This window comes from Rattus norvegicus, chromosome 2, assembly GCF_036323735.1.
Source record: "Rattus norvegicus strain BN/NHsdMcwi chromosome 2, GRCr8, whole genome shotgun sequence".
Lineage (NCBI taxonomy): Eukaryota > Metazoa > Chordata > Mammalia > Rodentia > Muridae > Rattus > Rattus norvegicus.
Genome location: NC_086020.1, coordinates 226,459,597 through 226,481,423, shown reverse-complemented (window position 1 = coordinate 226,481,423; position 21,827 = coordinate 226,459,597). Strand labels below are relative to the sequence as shown.

At 41.1% G+C, this 21,827-nt stretch overlaps 1 protein-coding gene across 7 annotated transcripts in view; it reads right to left on the bottom strand.

The window, feature by feature from the left end:
* Positions 1–21,827, bottom strand: part of Slc9b1 (solute carrier family 9 member B1) — a 60,075-nt gene that overhangs the window by 21,543 nt on the left and 16,705 nt on the right. For 6 of the 7 annotated variants that reach the window (XR_010063634.1, NM_001173973.1, XM_063282300.1 and 3 more), the window contains 4 exons: positions 16,529–16,699; positions 15,056–15,198; positions 13,990–14,117; positions 10,982–11,157 (listed from right to left, as the gene is read on the bottom strand). Coding sequence is in view for 6 of the 7 variants with exons in the window: in NM_001173973.1 (NP_001167444.1) it covers positions 10,982–11,157; positions 13,990–14,117; positions 15,056–15,198; positions 16,529–16,699 (618 nt within the window). In the remaining variant the exon portion in view is untranslated. The remainder of the gene's footprint in view (positions 1–10,981; positions 11,158–13,989; positions 14,118–15,055; positions 15,199–16,528; positions 16,700–21,827) is intronic. The other variant, XM_063282298.1, reaches the window with a different exon arrangement.

Genomic DNA, 21,827 nt, shown 5'->3' with positions numbered 1-21,827 from the left:
GAAGAGCTCCCGTGATACCTTTTGTAAGAGCCATCGCGACATCCATGAGGACTCCCTCACCGCCATCATTCCCTATAGGCGAAGCGCAGACATCACAGTGGTGTTAGGCTCCAGACTAAAGCAAGGCTTCATCTTTCATTTTAGTCCGAGGCATTTTCTTGTTCTTGATACAGTTTTTCCACGTAATCTTCACATTATCAACCCCTCATGGGATGCTATACCAAGCACCATATTTCCACTCTGGTTGGTGTGGTATGTACGTTTTTAAGTTTGATATCCATATAATACCAATATTTGCTTTTGTAGCCAGTGATTGCTAGTGTTACATCCAAGAACCTATTGCCAAGCTCAATGTCATAAAACTTCTCCTTAATTTTACTCTTTTGTGGAAGGACATGACGTTTCCCCATCACAATTTGCAGAAGATACTTTCCTTTCTCCATTCAGAAGCCAGAAGTGGCTTTAACCTAGGGCTTACACCTTTAACCTAGGGCTGAGGAGCCTGAGACCAGAGAAATGCAGCAAGTGGAAAGCTAGCCTGGGCTACACAGTGAGTTCCAGGCCAGCCTGGGCTAGAGAGTGAGCCTGTCTCAAAACAAAACAAAAATAAAACAGAAAGGAAAGAAAACACTTAGCCCAGGTACAGATGTTCCTACATAAGATATTCAACCAAGTATTATTTTGATAGTAAATGTTGTAGTCAATTACAATTTTGTACAGGTTGCAATTCTGAAGCAGTCCACCAATACTATACAATCATTCAAAATGAAAAAAAAATTCCCCAGATCATTATGTGTAACCAACCCTGGTTGTTTGGTAGACTTGACAATTAGACAAGGAATTCCATGCCAGCCACCATAACAACAGTTACCCTGATTCAAGACAAATTATTTTTTATATGAAAAGTATGTGATAATAAAGTTAACAGCAAAATAATTTACACTGCGTAGCAATGAAAGGCAAAAACTGGAGCTGTTAACAGGGCTGGAGAGGTGGCTCAGCAGTTAAGAGCACTGGCCTCTTCTACAGAGAGAGGATCTGGGTTTCCAGTTCAAGGTCCCCTGTGGTGGCTAATAACCACCCGTAACTCCAGCTCAAATGATTCAACGCCCTCTTCTGGCTGCTGTGGGCACTGACCACATCAGGTGTACAAACACACATTTAGGCAAAACACACATAAACAACAACAAAAAAATCAGTAAAAATAAACTTTAAATAATGAGGACTCTGGGCTAGCTCAGCAGGGATGAAGCACTTGTCCACGAACCTGACATCTGACTCAACCCTCAGGCCTCAGGGTTGAGAGGAGAGAACTGGGGCGGGAGACATGGCTCCTGAAAGTTCTTCTCAGCCTTCACAGTGGTGGCCTGTGACTCCAGTTCCACATCTAAGGTTGTCTTTCGGGCTCTGAGGGTACCCACATACATGTAATATACACGCACATAAATCAAACTTAAAAAAGGAGAGAACAAAGTCCTAAAAGTTGTCTTCTGACCTCTACACATGGGTCTGTGCATGCATCCCATATCCCCTACCCCTACCATATCCGCCACAGTAACAATAAATGAAATAATGAAGCCAGAGATAAAGAGGCCCAAAATAAAAAGCAAAACTCTCCACTCCCTAATGGTGGGGCTCTAATTGCTTAGATGCTCGCTCAGTGGGTCATAATACCATAAACAATTAGAGCCCATTGCTGGCTCCTCAGTCCTAATGGCCAGTTTTAAGGACACGAGGCCTTTTTCAATTTAAGACATCAAGATAGTGAGTTGCCCTCCTGAACTCTATTCAAATACGATCACACACATACAGCCCGGGAGGCAAGGCCAAATAACTTCTCTTAACTGCTACATAAAGGACACGTTCTCCCTCAAGAGTACAACGCTTTCTTTTTGAGAATTATCTTGCTGTGCTTCTCGATGGTAAATACTTTTATCCATAGGCCTCAAGGTTCTCCTGCCAACAGTATGGTCAATGTTCAGTGGCATTTTTTTTCTTTTTAAATAAGAACAATGGGAGAGAGGTAGGAAGATGGCCCTGTTAGTAAAACGCTAGATGGCAGGCCTGAGACACTGATGTTAAGATCCTCTGCATGTTCTCTAGTGCCAGGGCTGAGACGGTGCACACAGGAGGATCTCTAGGACTCACTGCCAGCCAGCCTAGCCAAGCTGCTGAGTTGCAGGCACAGGGAAAGATCCTGTCTCAACCAACAAAACAGAGAACGGTTCAAGAAAACATCCAATGCCAACCTCTGGTCTCCACATGCACATGTGTGCACACACCCACAGCACCATACATGCACACATGTACATTCTTAGACACAGAAACACACAGAATAGTGGGAGACAGAGAGAGAGAGACAGAGAGAGAGAGAGAGAGACAGAGAGACAGAGAGAGAGAAGAGAGGAGGTGACAGCGAGAAGGTTTGTAAAATAAGGCTGAGAATCTTACCTTATGGGGTGACAATTACAGGTTTTATTCTTATCTTAATTTTCTGATTTTAAAAAAGAGACAGAGTCGATCTGGCCTTGAACTCCTGGGTCATGTGATCCCCTCCCAGCCTCGTAAAATGCCGAGGATGTAGGCACACTACCACATCCAGCTCTGCACACTTTTCAAACTAAAACCATCTTAATGCTTCTATAACATGGACAACTGAATTTTCGGTACTGTAGATAATCCAAGCATTAATACCTGTGGAAACTCTCATTTCTGAAAATAGTTTTAAAGCTAAGAATTCCAAGTAACACTCTGAGACCCGATTTTCTTGTTATGTGTTTTCCGCCCAATTTTGTGACTGTCGTTTCTGTTAGCAGATGTTCAACAACTCCATAAACATGTCTGCAGGCGGGCAGTCTCTGCACTCACCTATCTTCCCAGGGAGCATGCTCCGTGTTACAAGGCACCTGGCATTCTCCCTTTGGCCACGAGGGGCTTTGCCAGCGTCTCACTGCAGGTCACTTCACTCACAACACTACTTGGTTAGAGAGTCTGGTGCTTTCTGCACCTGATGCCACCAAGCTCCCAGAGGGCCAAGTGGTCACTCCTCTTCCAGGTCTGGTCTAGAATTATGTGATGTTCCAAGACCATGACTGCCAGAGCCACCATGGCCACAGATACTGCTGTGCCTTTTCAAGTCTTAGAGTACCCACTGGGAATGTCAGGGAGGAGCTTCTGATATTCCAGAGTGAGCAGCAGGTGGTGTCCTCATGCAATGGGACACTGCTGGGAGTAGAAGCGGGGTTGAGGGACTTCCGGGTGTGACACACTGGCTTCATGGTGTCCATCAACTGCATGTGGAGGCAGCTATCGTGAGATAAACTTCTGTCCAAAAAAGAAAATTGTGTCTGCCAATCCAACTGTAAAACAGAGCATTCAGTTCATCCACAAAGTCGTCTGCCATTTCATCCATCCAGAGTCAGGAGAAGACTCAACTTCCTGTGCAAACCACTTCAGCTCCCTGCACTGGAAAAGTCGAACTCAAGGTGCCAGTTGGGTGCCCATCTGTTTTCCCCAGGAATGCTTTGAGTATATTGTCTCTCCAGAGCCTCTGAATTCTCCTTCGCTGTGTGGATCTAACACTTACTGTGTCTCCTTACTGGTAGGTTCTCGGTCTCAGCCTGAGCACTACCAGCACCCAGGACGGCATGGCCCCTAGTGATATGGTGGTGACTTTTCCTATTTTCCTGCAGTCTTGGCCTTTGTGAGCCCACTTTCTACTGTCACAGTATCTGCTGAGGTGCTCAAGATCAAACACCAGACACACATCTCTGACGCTAGAGGAAAACACCAAACGCCATCTGGAACCCTGGTGCACTGAAGCTCCCGGAAAGGGCGGCACAGATCTTCCTGGTTGCTGCCGCTGCAGAGAGCTCGTGGGCAGCACCCCACGAGCAAACTTGAGCCTCGGAACCACCGGTAAGACCAACTTTTCTGCTACAAGAGACCTGCCTGGTGAACTCAGGACACACAGAGGCAGAATTCCTCTAGGACCGGGCACGTCCTGTGTTTACCTAGAGTCCCAAACCCACGGATCCCGGCCCGCAGCAGCTCTCTGCTCCCAGACCCCGTGGGAGAGAGACCTCACCGCCTGGTCAGGTGGGCACTCCCGAGGCTGCAGAGCGGAGGAGACCACCAACACTGCCCACCACCTGCCCACATCCCTGGCCCAAGAGGAAACTGTATAAGGCCTCTGGGTTCCCATGGGGGAGGGCCCAGGAGCGGCAAGACCCCTGCGCCTGAGACACCGCCGGAACTTGAAGGAAACAGACCGGATAAACAGTTCTCTGCAGCCAAATCCCGTGGGAGGGAGAGCTAAACCTTCAGAGGCAGACACGCCTGGGAAACCAGAAGAGACTGCACTCTGCACACACATCTCTGACGCCAGAGGAAAACACCAAACGCCATCTGGAACCCTGGTGCACTGAAGCTCCCGGAAAGGGCGGCACAGATCTTCCTGGTTGCTGCCACTGCAGAGAGCTCGTGGGCAGCACCCCGCGAGCAAACTTGAGCCTTGGGACCACAGGTAAGACCAAATTTCTGCTGCAAGTGACCTGCCTGGTGAACTCAGGACACAGGCCCACAGGAACAGCTGAAGACCTGTAAAGAAGAAAAACTACACGCCCGAAAGCAGAACACTCTGTCCCCATAACAGGCTGAAAGAAAACAGGAAAACAGGTCTACAGCACTCCTGACACACAGGCTTATAGGACAGTCTAGCCACTGTCAGAAATAGCAGAACAAAGTAACACTAGAGATAATCTGATGGCGAGAGGCAAGCGCAGGAACCCAAGCAACAGAAACCAAGACTACATGGCATCATCGGAGCCCAATTCTCCCACCAAAGCAAACACGGAATATCCAAACACACCAGAAAAGCAAGATCTAGTTTCAAAATCATATTTGATCATGATGCTGGAGGACTTCAAGAAAGACATGAAGAACTCCCTTAGAGAACAAGTAGAAGCCTACAGAGAGGAATCGCAAAAATCCCTAAAAGAATTCCAGGAAAACCATAAATAAACAAGTAGAAGCCCATAGAGAGGAGTCACAAAAATCCCTGAAAGAATTCAAGGAAAATACGATCAAACAGTTAAAGGAATTAAAAATGGAAATAGAAGCAATCAAGAAAGAACACATGGAAACAACCCTGGATATAGAAAACCAAAAGAAGAAACAAGGAGCTGTAGATACGAGCTTCACCAACAGAATACAAGAGATGGAAGAGAGAATCTCAGGAGCAGAAGATTCCATAGAAATCATTGACTCAACTGTCAAAGATAATGTAAAGCGGAAAAAGCTACTGGTCCAAAACATACAGGAAATCCAGGACTCAATGAGAAGATCAAACCTAAGGATAATAGGTATAGAAGAGAGTGAAGACTCCCAGCTCAAAGGACCAGTAAATATCTTCAACAAAATCATAGAAGAAAACTTCCCTAACCTAACAAAAGAGATACCCATAGGCATACAAGAAGCCTACAGAACTCCAAATAGATTTGACCAGAAAAGAAACACCTCCCGTCACATAATAGTCAAAACACCAAACGCACAAAATAAAGAAAGAATATTAAAAGCAGTAAGGGAAAAAGGTCAAGTAACATATAAAGGCAGACCTATCAGAATCACACCAGACTTTTCACCAGAAACTAGGAAAGCCAGAAGATCCTGGACAGATGTCATACAGACCCTAAGAGAACACAAATGCCAGCCCAGGTTACTGTATCCTGCAAAACTCTCAATTAACATAGACGGAGAAACCAAGATATTCTATGACAAAACCAAATTTACACAATATCTTTCTACAAATCCAGCACTACAAAGGATAATAAATGGTAAAGCCCAACATAAGGAGGCAAGCTATACCCTAGAAGAAGCAAGAAACTAATTGTCTTGGCAACAAAACAAAGAGAAGAAAGGCACACAAACATAACCTCATATCCAAATATGAATATAACAGGAAGCAATAATCACTATTCCTTAATATCTCTCAACATCAATGGCCTCAACTCCCCAATAAGAAGACATAGATTGACAAACTGGATACGCAACGAGGACCCTGCATTCTGCTGCCTACAGGAAACACACCTCAGAGACAAAGAGAGACACTACCTCAGAGTGAAAGGCTGGAAAACAACTTTCCAAGCAAATGGTCAGAAGAAGCAAGCTGGAGTAGCCATTCTAATATCAAATAAAATCAATTTTCAACTAAAATTCATCAAAAAAGATAAGGAAGGACACTTCATATTCATCAAAGGAAAAATCCACCAAGATGAACTCTCAATCCTAAATATCTGTGCCCCAAATACAAGGGCACCTACATACGTAAAAGAAACCTTACTAAAGCTCAAAACACACATTGCACCTCACACAATAATAGTAGGAGATTTCAACACCCCACTCTCATCAATGGACAGATCATGGAAACAGAAATTAAACAGAGATGTAGACAGACTAAGAGAAGTCATGAGCCAAATGGACTTAACAGATATTTATGGAACATTCTACCCTAAAGCAAAAGGATATACCTTCTTCTCAGCTCCTCGTGGTACTTTCTCCAAAATTGACCATATAATTGGTCAAAAAAGGGGCCTCAACAGGTACAGAAAGATAGAAATAATCCCATGCCTGCTATCAGACCACCACGGCCTAAAGCTGGTCTTCAATAACAATAAGGGAAGAATGCCCACATATACATGGAAATTGAACAATGCTCTACTCAATGATAACCTGGTCAAGGAAGAAATAAAGAAAGAAATTAAAGACTTTTTAGAATTTAATGAAAATGAAGGTACAACATACCCAAACTTATGGGACACAATGAAAGCTGTGCTAAGAGGAAAACTCATAGCGCTGAGTGCCTGCAGAAAGAAACAGGAAAGAGCATATGTCAGCAGCTTGACAGCACACCTAAAAGCTCTAGAACAAAAAGAAGCAAATATACCCAGGAGGAGTAGAAGGCAGGAAATAATCAAACTCAGAGCTGAAATCAACCAAGTAGAAACAAAAAGCACCATAGAAAGAATCAACAGAACCAAAAGTTGGTTCTTTGAGAAAATCAACAAGATAGATAAACCCTTAGCCAGACTAACGAGAGGACACAGAGAGTGTGTCCAAATTAACAAACTCAGAAATGAAAAGGGAGACATAACTACAGATTCAGAGGAAATTCAAAAAATCATCAGATCTTACTATAAAAGCCTGTATTCAACAAAACTTGAAAATCTGCAGGAAATGGACAATTTCCTAGACAGATACCAGGTACCGAAGTTAAATCAGGAACAGATAAACCAGTTAAACAACCCCATAACTCCTAAGGAAATAGAAGCAGTCATTAAAGGTCTCCCAACCAAAAAGAGCCCAGGTCCAGACGGGTTAGTGCAGAATTCTATCAGACCTTCATAGAAGACCTCATACCAATATTATCCAAACTATTCCACAAAATTGAAACAGATGGAGCACTGCCGAATTCCTCCTATGAAGCCACAATTACTCTTATACCTAAACCACACAAAGACCCAACAAAGAAAGAGAACTTCAGACCAATTTCCCTTATGAATATCGACGCAAAAATACTCAATAAAATTCTGGCAAACCGAATCCAAGAGCACATCAAAACAATCATCCACCATGATCAAGTAGGCTTCATCCCAGGCATGCAGGGATGGTTTAATATACGGAAAACCATCAACGTGATCCATTATATAAACAAACTGAAAGAACAAAAACCACATGATCATTTCATTATATGCTGAGAAAGCATTTGACAAAATTCAACACCCCTTCATGATAAAAGTCCTGGAAAGAATAGGAATTCAAGGCCCATACCTAAACATAGTAAAAGCCATATACAGCAAATCAGTTGCTAACATTAAACTAAATGGAGAGAAACTTGAAGCAATCCCACTAAAATCAGGGACTAGACAAGGCTGCCCACTCTCTCCCTACTTATTCAACATAGTTCTTGAAGTTCTAGCCAGAGCAATCAGACAACAAAAGGAGATCAAGGGGATACAGATCGGAAAAGAAGAAGTCAAAATATCACTATTTGCAGATGATATGATAGTATATTTAAAAGTTATACCAGAGAACTACTAAAGCTGATAAACAACTTCAGAAAAGTGGCTGGGTATAAAATTAACTCAAATAAATCAGTAGCCTTCCTCTACACAAAAGAGAAACAAGCCAAGAAAGAAATTAGGGAAACAACACCCTTCATAATAGACCCAAATAATATAAAGTACCTCGGTGTGACTTTAACCAAGCAAGTAAAAGATTTGTACAATAAGAACTTCAAGACTCTGAAGAAAGAAATTGAAGATGACCTCAGAAGATGGAAAGATCTCCCATGCTCATGGATTGGCAGGATTAATATAGTAAAAAATGGCCATTTTACCAAAAGCGATCTACAGATTCAATGCAATCCCCATCAAAATACCAATCCAATTCTTCAAAGAGTTAGACAGAACAATTTGCAAATTCATCTGGAATAACAAAAAACCCAGGATAGCTAAAACTATCCTCAACAATAAAAGGACTTCAGGGGGAATCACTATCCCTGAACCCAAGCAGTATTACAGAGCCATAGTGATAAAAACTGCATGGTATTGGTACAGAGACAGACAGATAGACCAATGGAATAGAATTGAAGACCCAGAAATGAACCCACACACCTATGGTCACTTGATTTTTGACAAAGGAGCCAAAACCATCAAATGGAAAAAAGATGGCATTTTCAGCAAATGGTGCTGGTTCAACTGGAGGTCAACATGTAGAAGAATGCAGATCGATCCATGCTTATCTCCCTGTACAAAGCTTAAGTCCAAGTGGATCAAGGACCTCCACATCAAACCAGACACACTCAAACTAATAGAAGAAAAACTAGGGAAGCATCTGGAACACGTGGGCACTGGAAGAAATTTCCTGAACAAAACACCAATGGCTTATGCTCTAAGATCAAGAATCGACAAATGGGATCTCATAAAACTGCAAAGCTTCTGTAAGGCAAAGGACACTGTGGCTAGGACAAAACGGCAACCAACAGATTGGGAAAAGATCTTTACCAATCCTACAACAGATAGAGGCCTTATATCCAAAATATACAAAGAACTCAAGAAGTTAGACCGCAGGGAGACAAATAACCCTATTAAAAAATGGGGTTCAGAGCTAAACAAACAATTCACAGCTGAGGAATGCCAAATCGCTGAGAAACACCTAAAGAAATATTCAACATCTTTAGTCATAAGGGAAATGCAAATCAAAACAACCCTGAGATTTCACCTCACACCAGTGAGAATGGCTAAGATCAAAAACTCAGGTGACAGCAGATGCTGGCGAGGATGTGGAGAAAGAGGAACACTCTTCCATTGTTGGTGGGATTGCAGACTGGTACAACCATTCTGGAAATCAGTCTGGAGGTTCCTCAGAAAATTAGACATTGAACTGCCTGAGGATCCAGCTATACCTCTCTTGGGCATATACCCACAAGGTGCCCCAACATGTAAAAAAGACACGTGCTCCACTATGTTCATCGCTGCCTTATTTATAATAGCCAGAAGCTGGAAAGAACCCAGATGCCCTTCAACAGAGGAATGGATACAGAAAATCTGGTACATCTACACAATGGAATATTACTCAGCTATCAAAAACAATGACTTTATGAAATTCGTAGGCAAATGGTTGGAACTGGAAAATATCATCCTGAGTGAGCTAACCCAATCACAGAAAAACACACATGGTATGCACTCATTGATAAGTGGCTATTAGCCCAAATGCTTAAATTACCCTAGATGCCTAGAACAAATGAAACTCAAGACGGATGATCAAAATGTGAATGCTTCACTCCTTCTTTAAAAGGGGAACGAGAATACCCTTGGCAGGGAATAGAAAGGCAAAGATTAAAACAGACACAGAAGGAACACCCATTCAGAGCCTGCCCCACATGTGGCCCATACATATACAGCCATCCAATTAGACAAGATGGATGAAGCAAAGAAGTGCAGGCTGACAGGAGCCAGATGTAGATCTCTCCTGAGATACAGCCAGAATACAGGAAATACAGAGGCGAATGCCAGCAGCAAACCACTGAACTGAGAATAGGACCCCCCGTTGAAGGAATGAGAGAAAGAACTGGAAGAGCTTGAAGGGGCTCGAGACCCCATATGTACAACAATGCCAAGCAACCAGAGCTTCCAGGGACTAAGCCACTACCTAAAGACTATACATGGACTGACCCTGGACTCTGACCTCATAGGTAGCAATGAATATCCTAGTAAGAGCATCAGTGGAAGGGGAAGCCCTGGGTCCTGCTAAGACTGAACCCCCAGTGAACTAGATTGTTGGGGGGAGGGCAGCAATGGGGGGAGGATGGGGAGGGGAACACCCATAAGGAAGGGGAGGGGGAGGGATTAGGGGGATGTTTGCCCAGAAACTGGGAAAGGGAATAACACTCGAAATGTATATAAGAAATACTCAATCAAGTTAATAAAAAAAAAAAAGATCAAATACCAGCTTATGAATCTGAACTGGTGCCTTAAGATTTTTGTCTTAACACTACCAAAATAGCACACGGTTGTCCCAGCTCTGTATTGTCTTAATACCAAGCATCATGCTATTAGGATGGTAAACAACATATATTTGAAAAGCCCTCCGTCGATGTATTAGTGAGACTATTAACAGTGCTGCTTATAATTTACATAGTGAAAACTGACAAGATTCCAAAGCACCAAAACCAGATCAATATCAAGGATGAGGAAAAGTTCAGCGCAAAATGACATCATTCTTTTATGTATTACTTGGGGGCTTTTGGAGAATTTGTTGTATTTTTTAATTTTTAAAACATCCATTGAAGCATCTTACCTGATCAAGATGAGCTTTCCATGAAGAATAGAGAGAAATTAAAGTCTTGGTTAATAAATATAGAAGGAAGGCCATAAACCCAGCTGAAAGAACTAGAGAAAAAGGTTGCAATTTTCTTATTTACCCGAAGAAAAGACTATGCTCAAGAATGTGTTGAATCCAGTGATGGCCACGATGTCATCCATACTGCTAGCAGCCACTAGTAAGGTTGGAATGCCCTTCTCAACACCATATCCGTTCTCTTGCAACAGCAGCATGTTGGGAACGACAACAGCAGGAGAGACAGCACCTAGAACAAAACTGAAAGGCAGACTTTGAGGACCCATCTGTCAGTCTAAGCAAGTGACATTTGGTTGTCAATTTCCCACGACATCAATACACTTTTGAGTGAAAGTCACTTCATGGTGACAGGCCACTGTGCATGTTATTTAGCGCTGGGTAAAACTTCACAGTGAGGGGTTGGGGATTTGGCTCAGTGGTAGAGCGCTTGCCGAGGAAGCGCAAGGTCCTGGGTTCGATCCCCAGCCCCGGAAAAAAAAAAAAAGAAAAAAAAAACTTCACAGTGATATTTCTTAAGAAATTGGACTGAGCACAAATTGTAGGCCTTCCCCTATCCCTACATTATTTCGAATGAAGATATCAATATAATCAGAAAATGCATAATGCAACTGGCAGACAACAGGAGACTGCTCCTCAAGGGACAAGAAACCAAGTGTATTCCAAGTATAAGAGACAAAGGAGGATTTCAGAAGGAAAACACAAGCCCAATATGTCTGCCACTGGTGCAAAAGATGTTACATACTTAAAGGCACTGTAACCACACCCAGTGAATACTCTAAAACCTTATGTAGTGTCTCTACCATTTCACAATCCCATCAGCAGAACACAACAGACCCAGTTTCTCCACATCCTTGTCATTATTACACACACATGTCAGCCTAATATATGCACAGATATATTCTTTTAACTGCTGTTTTCTAATACTTATAGATGCCAAGAATTTCAGATGTTTGTTGGCCATTTGTATATTTTCTGTGGAGAAATGTCTTTGGCACACACACACACTCACACACGTGAGAAAGTGTCTTACTTTGTATCCCAGGCTGGCCTTGAGTTCAAAACAACCTTTCTGACGCAGCTTTCTAAATACTAGAATTATAGGCACAAGGCCCCATGCCTAGCTAGATAACTTTTAAAAAGTTGAGTTGTAGAAATCCTTTATATATTGAAGATCTTAAGGTATATGCTTTTCACATATGTACAACTCATTTTGGATACTGCTTCATTATCTGAGCACAAGCTTTAAAGTTTGATATAGCTTCCTTGATCTAGATTTGCTTTTGCTGCAGGTAAATTCAGTTTCATACTCAAGAAATCATTACCAAATTTTCACCTGGGAAGTGAGAACTTCCTTCCTTCAGAGACATGTAGAGAGGCAAATGGGTGTGGTTGTCAAATGCATCAGATTTTACTAATCCAATTCATATTTCTTAGCTTGTATTTTCTGGGAATATTGTAACATCTACAGTGACATTTGGAATTCTCACAAACGCAATCTGCTCTACATTATGCTACAAGGCCCATGTATTTTGCGGTAAACAGGAGTTTGAAGCTGTCTATTTTTTGTTTGTTTTGAGACAGGGTCGCTTTCTACAGCCCTGCTTGTCCTGGAACTTGCTATGTAGACCCGACTGGCCTTGAACTCACAGAGATCCCCATTTCTACCTCCAGAAAGCCGAAATTAAAGGCATGCTTCACTAGCCCTGTCTGTGGCTTTCTATTCTACTAGACGATTTGAAGATTCATTGAGCAATTAACTGTAAAATAAAAAAAAAGTTTGGGATTTTTCCCAAATCTTACATGCACATAGCATTTTCTACTGAGAGCTTTCTTAACATCCAAATCTTAAGAATCCAAGTCTAAGACTTTTGCTTTTAGAAAACTTTGGGTATCTTGTTTAGCTATAAAAGTGCCCCTTTTTCTTTAACACATAAGTAGCAGAGACAGCAGTCTCCAGTTATTGGAAAGTCTAAACTATGCAAACAAGCAACTACTAAATAGTACAAAGATTTGGAGAAACAGTGTCCTAGTCTGGTTTCTATTTCTATGATAAATACCATGACCAAGCTTGAAGAAAGAATTTATGTCCTTTTATAGTAGATTGCAAAGACAAGACAGGGCAGGAATCCATTCAGGAGCTGAAGTAGAGGTCATGGAAGAATGCTGCTTACTGGCTTGCTCTCCATGGCCTCCTCAGACTACTTCCAGACATAACTTAGAACCATCTACCCAGGGGTGACACTGCCACAGAAGTGTATGTAGGCCCTCCTATATATCACCAATCAATAAAATGTCCCATAGATTTGCCTACAGACCAATTTGAAGGAGGGATTTTAACACGAGGGAATGGATAAAGAGAAGATTGTTGGGGCTCTGCACTGACAGAAAAGGTTGTTTTGCATTGTTAACATTCTGAAAATAGAAGGATTTTTTTATTTACATGCCCATTAATAAAATCTCACGTATATAATATATATGTATATATATATATATATGTGTACACACACATATGTATGCACACAATACAATAGTGTATGAAAAAGAGGTCATTTGACACACACGCACACACAGGACAGGAGCAGGGAGAAGATGAGGACTATGCACTGTACTATACTATTTGACACTATACACTGGGGAACTAACAATGTCTGAGTAGCTGATGGCAGATTTTTTCAGAGATAGGACCTTGCTGTGTACCTTTGACTGGCCCTGAACTGAGTCGGGTAGGGCATCAGCCTCCCTAGCGTGGGATCACAGGAGGGTGCGCCATCCACGGCAGCGTCTGGTAAATGTGGATCCTGACTCTATCTTTGATCAATTGATTTTCGAGGATTCTTGCTCACCCCTAATAATACGATTTTTTTTTTCTCTTTTCTTTTTTTCAGAGCTGGGGACCGAACCCAGGGCCTTGCGCTTGCTAGGCAAGCGCTCTACCACTGAGCTAAATCCCCAACCCCTAATAATACAATTTTAATGAAGAACTTGGCTATACAGTATTCAGAGTATCTAAAGCTTTAATCAAATACATTTAACTGTGTAACTTTATGTTATGAGGAAAGGAAAAAAATTTACCCTAATAGGAACCCCCATTGCCAAGGAAAGTTCATAATGAAGTGGGAGAAAAGAGCAGCTGAACACGCCTCTAGGAGGCATGGACCGAAGGACAATCTCAGACAAACTCCCTTCAGATGCTTCAAAGCCTGAAATAGAAAAGGTTGCACTGAGATCGATCCTAAAGGCCAACCAGACAATCATTTAAGCAAACATTATAACACAGCAGTCCTTTGAGGGATAGCAATTCACCCTTGACAAAGCACATTTATAGTCACTTGCAAAGGTTTACCTCTCCATGGTTACTCCAACTTCTTTAATTTTCCCCTTGAACATTATAATGATAGTGTCCCACTGGATTTTTCCCACCAATTAATTAGTGGTGAGCTATTTAATAGTAATAATAAAAAAGACTAGCATGTCAAAAGTAAAAAAAAAAATCAATACATTTCAAAAGGAAAACCTTTTCTATTTTCTTAATGGCTCAATCATCACCAGTGATAATTATTTACCCTTTTGGTATAATATCATTAAATCTATATATATACTTCCCACATTTATTTCTGTAGCTATTATGTCCATGACAAGTCACCTTTCAATAATTCAAACAGATTTCTGATCTCCAGATTATATTTTAAGAAATATTTTAAATGAGCTTTTACAATAATATAAAGTTAATCATGAACATATTTACACATAGTATTAAAACAAATCATTGAAGTTTTTTCTCTTTCTTTGAAAACAGAGAAGGAAGCTTTGATGGGATCACCCTATCCTTGTTAACTGGAAGTAAATGGTGCCCACAGGAAAGCCTCTCGGTTAACTACCAGTGGTCCTGCCGAAGGCACACCTACTTCTATGCACATTACTAAAGATGATCACTAACACAGACCTTATATCACATTGATTTCTCTTCATATAAATACTGGTGGCTGGAAGTAGAAATTATAAAACCAACATTTTGGTCAAGGCTTTGATCTTTATCTTAGTTTTACATTAGACTTTACAAAAATCTCTGCTTCTTTTTATTTTTGTTATTTTCTAATATGTAAAAGAATTTTTACTCAAAATTTAATAGGAAACTTACCTGTGGGTCCAGTCCAAGCCCAGCTCGTATTAGGATAATAGTAAGGGCAGTGTTTCTTAAAGCTGAAGACCATGAGGTAGGAATATGGACAAATTTGTAAAGAATCGGAACGTTCCTGATGGTGAAACCAGCCAGTAACATCCCTAAGGCAGAAGGGAAGGGAGAGAAAAGAAAGTAGAGAACAGAGTATATCTGATTCAGCTGATTTTTCCAAGAGAGAAGCATGGGGGTGGGTGCATGGGTAAAGGGATGCTGAACACAGACACATGGTGCAGGAGTGGTGCAGGTGTGGTACAGGTGTGTAACAGGTGTGGTGCAGGTGTGGTGCAGGTGTGTAACAGGTGTGGTGCAGGTGTGGTGCAGGTGTGGAGCAGGTGTGGTGCAGGTGTGTAACAGGTGTGGTGCAGGTGTGGTGCAGGTGTGGAGCAGGTGTGGTGCAGGTATGGTGCAGGTGTGGTGCAGGTGTGGAGCAGGTGTGGTGCAGGTATGGTGCAGGTGTGGTGCAGGTGTGGTGCAGGTGTGGTATAGTTAACAAGCAGTGATGCCAGAGCACAGCAAGAGTGAGAGTGAAGACAAAGAGAGGCAGAGGCCAGATGGCGGAAGGCTCCTCCTCTTTGGCAGAGGCAGGGGCTATGGGAAGGTTTTATAAAGGAATTGATATGAGTCTTGCAGTTTTTATGTATTGGTCTTGGAGAATTAGACAATGATAAAATAGGCCCCAGAGACCAAAAGAAGGTTATGTCATTGTTCATGGAAAAGTCGGAGATAGAAGTTGTGGAGGGGTAAAGAGTCAGTAAATATTTAGAGAGATTTGGATGTGAGGGTATTGTGGACATGGTACGACGTACTGAGACAATCTCTACAGATCGTGCTTTGCCTATTTAGATGTATTGGTCACGTAGAAGATATGAGACGTCAGAAAAAATTTTACCACTAACTTTCCTGTCCATCTGCAGATCACAGAACAATAAAATGAAGAAGCCATACTTAATACAGGAGTGGCAGATTGACATACACAACACAGACACTCATGCAGCTGACACAGCCCTCAGAAGGTAATGCTACCACTCATCCTAATGTACATATAGTTCCATGACATGTACAAAACTTCAGCCTTTTCTTTTTTCTTTTCTTTTTTTTTTTGGAGCTGGGGACTGAACCCAGGGCCTTGTGCCAGCCTTTTCTAAATTTCCTTTCTTCTAGAATGCATGTTAAACTAAGCTTCCAACATATTAAATAATAAAGTAACATCAATAATATATTCAGTATCTTCAAATTACTTTTTAAAATAGATTGTAAAAATCTGTGTGTAGAGCATAAATATATATGAAATGCTGGATATACATGCACAGTAAATGCATATAATTAGAAGTTAGATATACCTTATTAATTAAAATAATATCTCTAGTCCAAATAGAAAATGTTCAGAATTTACAAATCATCAACAAAGAATACAGAAGATTATACACTTACCAAGAAGAGGTGGGAGGGGAGGTACTACAGGAATTCTAATGACTTCTATAATTTTGCCCCCAAGAAAAGCACTGTAAAAAATAACTACAAGCCCAAACAAATTTCCACCAGGGAGAACTTCTTGACCTATAAGGGCCCAGAGTAGAATCCATAATACAATGAGTGTAACTCCTGAAATAAAAGAAAATTACATCTATATAGATATAAGTACAGGTAGCAAAACTAAATCCTATTAACTACACTAATATGCAGACCTCCAAGCCACTCAAAACGTTGATTAATATCACATACTGGTATAAATGAAGGATAGTTTTAAAATATATTTCAGAGACATTATCAGTTCATAGGACCATTCCTAAACAATTTTCTGAAAGCATTTTAAGGGGCCAGGTAAATGTGTGCCATAAAGCCTGATGATTTATGCCAGTCTCTGAAACCTATGTAAATATGGAAGGAGAAAACCAGAACCCACCCCACGAGGCTGTTTGCTGAACTTAGCACATGTTCCATGGCACATGTCCTCTCATTACATATGCACGTACATACATGCATGCACACAATGCACAAAGAGAAACAGGAAAAGAGATTTCAAATTCTATGTGAGTGTTTTTCTTTGTCCTACTGGGAATTCAACCTATGGCCCCGAAATGGTGGACAAAAGCCCTACACTGAATGGCATCCCTGAACTCTGTAGGCATTAAAGGCTTTTTGTAATAGCTTAGCATTTTTCTATTCCTTTCTTGTCTTAAGATAGGCTCTGGCTTTGTTCCCTAGGCAGGCTTCCAAGTGTCCTCTTGCCTCTGCCTCTAACAGCTGGCATGATGGCCCATGCCATAAAGCCAAGTCATTAAGAAATGTCATGACAGGGGACTGGAGAGATGGCTCAGCAGTTAAGAGTACTGACTGCTCTTCCAGAGGTCCTGAGTTCAATTCCCAGCAACCACATGGTGGCTCACAACCATCTGTAATGGAGATCTGATGCCCTCTTCTGGTGTGTCTGAAGACAGCTATGGTGTACTCACATACATGAAATAAATAAATAAATCCTAAAAAAAAAAGAAATGTCATGATAATATGTTGAGATTTCCTTTTTTAAAATTTTTTTTGTATTTTTTCTCCATCTTTATTAAATTGGGTATTTGTTATTTACATTTCAATTGTTATTACCTTTCCTGGTTTCCAGGCAAACATCCCCCCCTAACCCAATGTGAATGCTTCACTCCTTCTTTAAAAGGGGAACAAGAATACCCTTGGGAGGGAATAGGGAGGCAAAGATTAAAACAGACACAGAAGGAGCACCCATTCAGAGCCTGTCCCACATGTGGCCCATACATATACAGCCACCCAATTAGACAAGATGGATGAAGCAAAGAAGTGCAGGCCGACAGGAACTGGATGTAGATCTTTCCTGAGAGACAGCCAGAATATGGCAAATACATAAGCGAATGCCAGCAGCAAACCACTGAACTGAGAACGAGACCCCCATTGAAGGAATCAGAGAAAGGACTGGAAGAGCCTGAAGGGGCTTGAGACCCCATATGAACAACAATGCCAAGCAACCAGAGCTTCCAGGGACTAAGCCACTACCCAAAGACTATACATGTACTGACCCTGGACTCTGACCTCATAGGTAGCAATGAATAACCTAGTAAGAGCACCAGTGGAAGGGGAAGCCCTTGTCCTGCCAAGGCTGAATCCCCAGTGAACGTGATTATTGGGGGGAGGGCGGTAATGGGGGGAGGATGGGGGAGGGGAACACCCATAAAGAAGAGATTTTCTTAAGTTTGAAAACAACCTGGACCGGCTATGGTACAAATTCTCAACTTAATTCATCATCACAATGACAGAGCAAAAATTTAAACATGAACACATTAAACCTTTGTATTGAAAAAAATTATTCTGGTAATATTTTTGTTGTTAGAAGGTAGCTTATGAGCAGGAAGTGTTGGTGGGCAGGGTGAGTAAATACTTGTGTGCAGAAGCCTTGGTGGGACGGCTAGGGAGATGGCTCAGCACGCGAGAGCGTTTGCCATGCCATTCTGGCTGCCTCTCTCCAGCGCTCGCCCAAGCCAAAATGCTGCATCTGTGGTTTACATCTAATCCCGGCACTAGCACTGCCACGGGGACAGGGGAACTGGAGGCGGGAGAATGAACTAGAAGTTTGGGTAGACAGCACGGTGCAGAAAAAAAAAGAAGATACCTTATCCCAAGAACAAGGTAGCAGGAGAGAACCGACTCCTCTCAAATTGTCCCCTCCCCTGGACAGAACGGTCCTCCAAACCATCAGGTGTCTATCACTGAGTCATGTAACAGGTACACAGGAAACCCACGAGCAAATAAACCAAACAATGACAGCACACACACAAATAAAAGATATTAGGTGCTGGAAGCCAAGCAATACAAGGAGCTCACAGTTCAACAAGAGGCAGCCTGACAGAAGAGGTCTTAAGGATTCCTGGCTCTTGCCATACATAATTCTTCTAGCATCCTAATGTAGTCCTTTTAGCAAGGCTATAAAAAATTCACAAAATGTTATTAGTTTCATATTTACTGAGTTAAAAAAAACACAACTTTTTAATCTATTTATTATTTTTTCCAACACCACTTGTAGAATTTTCAAAATAAATGAGTAAGGACCTGATGAAGGACCTTGAAGGTAGAAGAGAGGAGGGGGAAAAATATGAAGAAAATCAAACAAGCTAGGTCCTTGTGGCAAATGGGACACACACAGCTTAACTAAAAATTAAATAGCACCACTGAACACACAACAATCAGTAGCCTTCCTACATGCCAACAGAAAACATGCTGAAACCAAGTCGTGAAAAATAGTTCTATTCATAACTGCGGCAAAAAAAAAAATCTTGTAATAATCTAACTCAAGAAGAAACTGAACAACTCAATCAAAACAATGCATTACTGAAATGAGTTAAAAGTCCTTAAAAGCTCCCTAAGGATCAGAGAAATGGGAGTGAGGACTACATTGCAACTGTCTTACCCTAGTCAGAATGGTGCTCACTAGGGAAACAAACGACAAATGCTAGTGCGGATGCAGACGGAAGCCAGCTCCTACTCTGTAGGCAGGAATGTAAAGTAGTTCAACCACTGTGGAAACCAGCGTGGGGCTTCCTTAAACAGACTAGAAATCACTCAACCATACGACCCTGCTATACCGCTCGGGTACTGACCCGAAGGACTACAGGCCAACAACTCACAGAGAGACCTGCATAGCCACAGTCACTGCAGCACTCTTCACAGCTGAGTTACGGAACCAACCTCAGGGTCCAAAAGCAGAGGAACAGTCAAAAAATGTAATAGATGAAGGACAAAGTTGTCATTTGCAGAAAGATGGATGTAACTCAAGACAACTGACCGAATCTCAGAGAGAAGAACAAATGCCATTCTTCTCTCACTGGTGGATTATGGGTCTTATATATATGCATACGATCATATGTGTGCATATGATGGGAAAGTGGAGACTCAACTGTATGGCGTCACAGGCCAAGTTTGGCTCTAATGGTTCTTATTTCTTCTGCTTTCTTGGATGGCATTTACTTTCCTTTCCTGCTTATTAAGGTGGTAGTTTTTATTAAATTTACATATTTAATGTTTTCGGAATGCTCATACTTTATGCACTACTTTGTTACATCCTATAAATTTTGATAAACTGCATTTTCATTTTTATTTAGTTCAAAGTATTTTTAATTTTCCTTTGAGAGTTCCTTTTTCATACAGTGTGATTTTGAGTTGTGTTGTCTCATTATTAGTTATTTTACGAATTTCCAACTTTATTGTGATTTTTAAAACTTCATTATTATATAAGAATATGTCATTTTACTCTTTCAATATAGTTTCATAATAGTTTTGATTTGCATTTTCCAAATAGATAAAAATATTGAACATTTTTCATCTATTTATTGGCCATTTATATTTTTTTTGAGAACTATGTGTTCAACTCATCTGTTCATTTGCTGACTAGATTATTTGATTTTAGCATTTAATTTTTAAAGTTTATATATTCTATATATAATCCCTTTGGCTGTGTAATTGGCAGAGATGTTCTCTCATTCTGTAAGTGGTCTCTTTGCTCCACCCATTGTCTGTTTTTCTTTATTGTAGATGGCTTTAGATTTCATGCAATTCTACTGCTTAACTCTTGCTATATTTCCAGAAGTGTGGTACTCTTTTCAGAAAGTCCTTGCCTACGACTATATCTTAAAATGTTTTCTTTAACATGTTTAGCACTTTCAAAGTTTCCAGTTCTTAGATACAATTTCAAATTAATTTTTCACAGAGTGAGAGATAGACCTAGCTTCATTCTTCCATGTGTGAATATGTAGCTTTCTCAGCACCACTGATGGTTTGATGAAGCAAACTTTTCTCTGTAGAAAACTGGGTGGTTATAGCTATGTGTGTGTATTTCTTGCTGCCATGCTTCCCTGCCATGATGGACTCTTACCCCTGGGACATCTCACCAACCCTTCTGCACTGATTTATGTAACATATTTTTATAATGACAAGCAGTAGAGTAGCTCTGCTTATAGCCACATCACCACAAATAAGGAGCTGCAATGAATCACAGTGGCTCCATCGTCACTAGGTAACATCAACTGTTTAGCATGACTATAGTCTAACAGGACCATACTTGTATAGAGTTCATCACTGACAGAAAGCCGTGACTCAACACATGGGAATCAAGTACTTGTGTTTTTCAGTCTTTTTCTCATACAATTGTTATTCATACCACACACATTAGCTGTAATTATTGAACATACTATATTTTGAATAAACTTATTGGATAAGGAAAATAAAAAGCATTTTTTTTTTTTTGGTTCTTTTTTTCGGAGCTGGGGACCGAACCCAGGGCCTTGCGCTTCCTAGGTAAGCGCTCTACCACTGAGCTAAATCCCCAGCCCCATAAAAAGCATTTTTAACCTTCAGTCTTTTTCTCCTTTCTGTAGGTCAGAGTTTCTGGTTTATATAAAATTGCTTTCTATCTGAAAATCTCCTGACAATTGTTGTAAGGTAACAGCAATAGTGTGTCTTTACATTTTTTTTTAATTCGAAAAGGGGTTTATTTGCCCTCAATTTCTGAAGGATGATTTCACAAAACATGGAACTCTGGAGTGACATTTAATTTTCTCAACATTTCTCTCCACTCTTCTTGCTTACATCGTTTGTGAGGAAGGAGGGCACACTTTTTATTTGTACTCCGAGATAGGCAAGGTTTCTCTCTGACTTCTGAAGTTTTAAGGAGTATACCGCTAGGGGTAGGTGGATTTACCCCCATGTTCTCTAGTTA